Source organism: Oryzias melastigma, unplaced genomic scaffold (assembly GCF_002922805.2).
Source record: "Oryzias melastigma strain HK-1 unplaced genomic scaffold, ASM292280v2 sc05576, whole genome shotgun sequence".
Lineage (NCBI taxonomy): Eukaryota > Metazoa > Chordata > Actinopteri > Beloniformes > Adrianichthyidae > Oryzias > Oryzias melastigma.
In genome coordinates this window covers 1-1,468 of record NW_023422143.1, presented here as the reverse complement: position 1 = coordinate 1,468, position 1,468 = coordinate 1, and the positions used below count along the sequence as shown (strand labels likewise).

General features: G+C 39.1%; 1 protein-coding gene across 1 annotated transcript; it reads right to left on the bottom strand.

Annotated features, from left to right (window-relative positions):
* Positions 1–794: 794 nt before the first annotated feature.
* LOC112140896 (mitochondrial Rho GTPase 1-A-like) lies at positions 795–1,362 on the bottom strand (the record flags this gene model as incomplete). Its single annotated transcript, XM_024263921.2, has 3 exons — positions 795–933; positions 1,005–1,113; positions 1,231–1,362. Coding segments are annotated over 3 exons (366 nt in total), but the record flags the coding sequence as incomplete, so codon positions are not given.
* Between the last annotated feature and the right edge of the window lie 106 nt (positions 1,363–1,468).

Sequence of the window (1,468 nt, the reverse complement as noted above, 5' to 3'; positions counted from 1 at the left end):
TAATCCAGTTTACTCTTCAAAAGAAGGAGACCTATTGATTAATAAAGGAAATCCTCAGATAGGTGAGTTTAAATCTTAAAATGGAAGTTTTTGCAAAAACATGAAAACAAATGTCACATTTTTGCACTAATCAAGTCGACAAACCTCAGAACAATTAAGGTTAGAAAGTTTTTGTTCAGAAAGTTTTCTGAACACTTTAGTTTAAAAAACAAGTCTTGAATTATTTAAAGCCCCACTGTGTTTGTGGTGGTTTTAATATATTCTTGTGGCATTTTTCTCAAGATAGAGGACATATAATAAAGATAATTAAGCTTAAAATAGCATTTCTGAGTATTTCTTTAATCAAATTGTTATGAATCAGAAGTAGATGTAAAAAAACTGTTTGAAAATGTAGAAACTACGCTGGGAAGACCACAAACTCCCCACTCCGCTCCATTCTGATGCATCCACTTGTAGACGACTAGATCATGTGCGTCTTCATTTCATCCTCATCTGAGCTGGCTTTAAACTGCACAGCTGGAAAGCTCCAATTTGCTATTTTTGTAGCACCGTTAATATTAGGCTGCAGTTGTGAGAGGCTGTAAGCTAGTGGGAGAACGTGTGAACAGAGAGTTATGGGTGACGGGAAGTGGGGCGGCAACAGTTCCGCCCACATCTCAGAGGCAAATTTCTAATGAACTCCTGCCGCTCTAAAGAAAACGACACAGCATTTTTATTTTGCCTAAAAACTGCATAATTGTAATCGGAAGACGACAAGGAACACTATTAAAATAGATTCATATATTGAAAATGATGATTGTGTTGTTGCTCACATGGGGAACAGATATTCCTGCGTGAGCTCCAGGTCGTCGTCGTATCCAAACCGCCTCAGTACGGTCCACGTGGTCTCGTGTCGACCTCGCTGGATGAAGAGTGTGTGCAGGAACAGGAAGCCTGCAGAAACATGTTCTGAGCCTTCGAGTCAAAGCAGACGAACAGACGAAAAAACAGACCATCAATCCGACCTTTAAGCGTCAGTCCGTTGTCTTTGACTCCATCCGCCATGTTCCTCCTGACCACGTTCTTCACATCCTCCAAAGCTTGGGGTGCCAGAGGTGTATTGAAACAAGTTCTCTAGAAACATTCACGAAAACACACAGATCAGCCTTGGAGGACGGTTTGCTTTTCAGGTTTACCTAAAGTCTGGAAAGCAGAAACATTTCCACCGCCTTTCTCTTAAAAAAAAACTACCTGAAAGAAGTTCAGCTCGTTGTCGTTCAGGATCCCATCGTTGTCCAAGTCGGTAATTTTAAATATTCTAGTTAAAGCCTTAATACAGGACAATTTCAGCTGTAAAAGAAAAGATACACACGTTAACTGAGGCTGTAATATGTGAGACACAAACTGAACATGCTGCCAAACGAGATTATTTTACTTATTTTATTCTCTGAAATTATAACTGCATCTTTTGTTTTATAAAAAAAAAAAA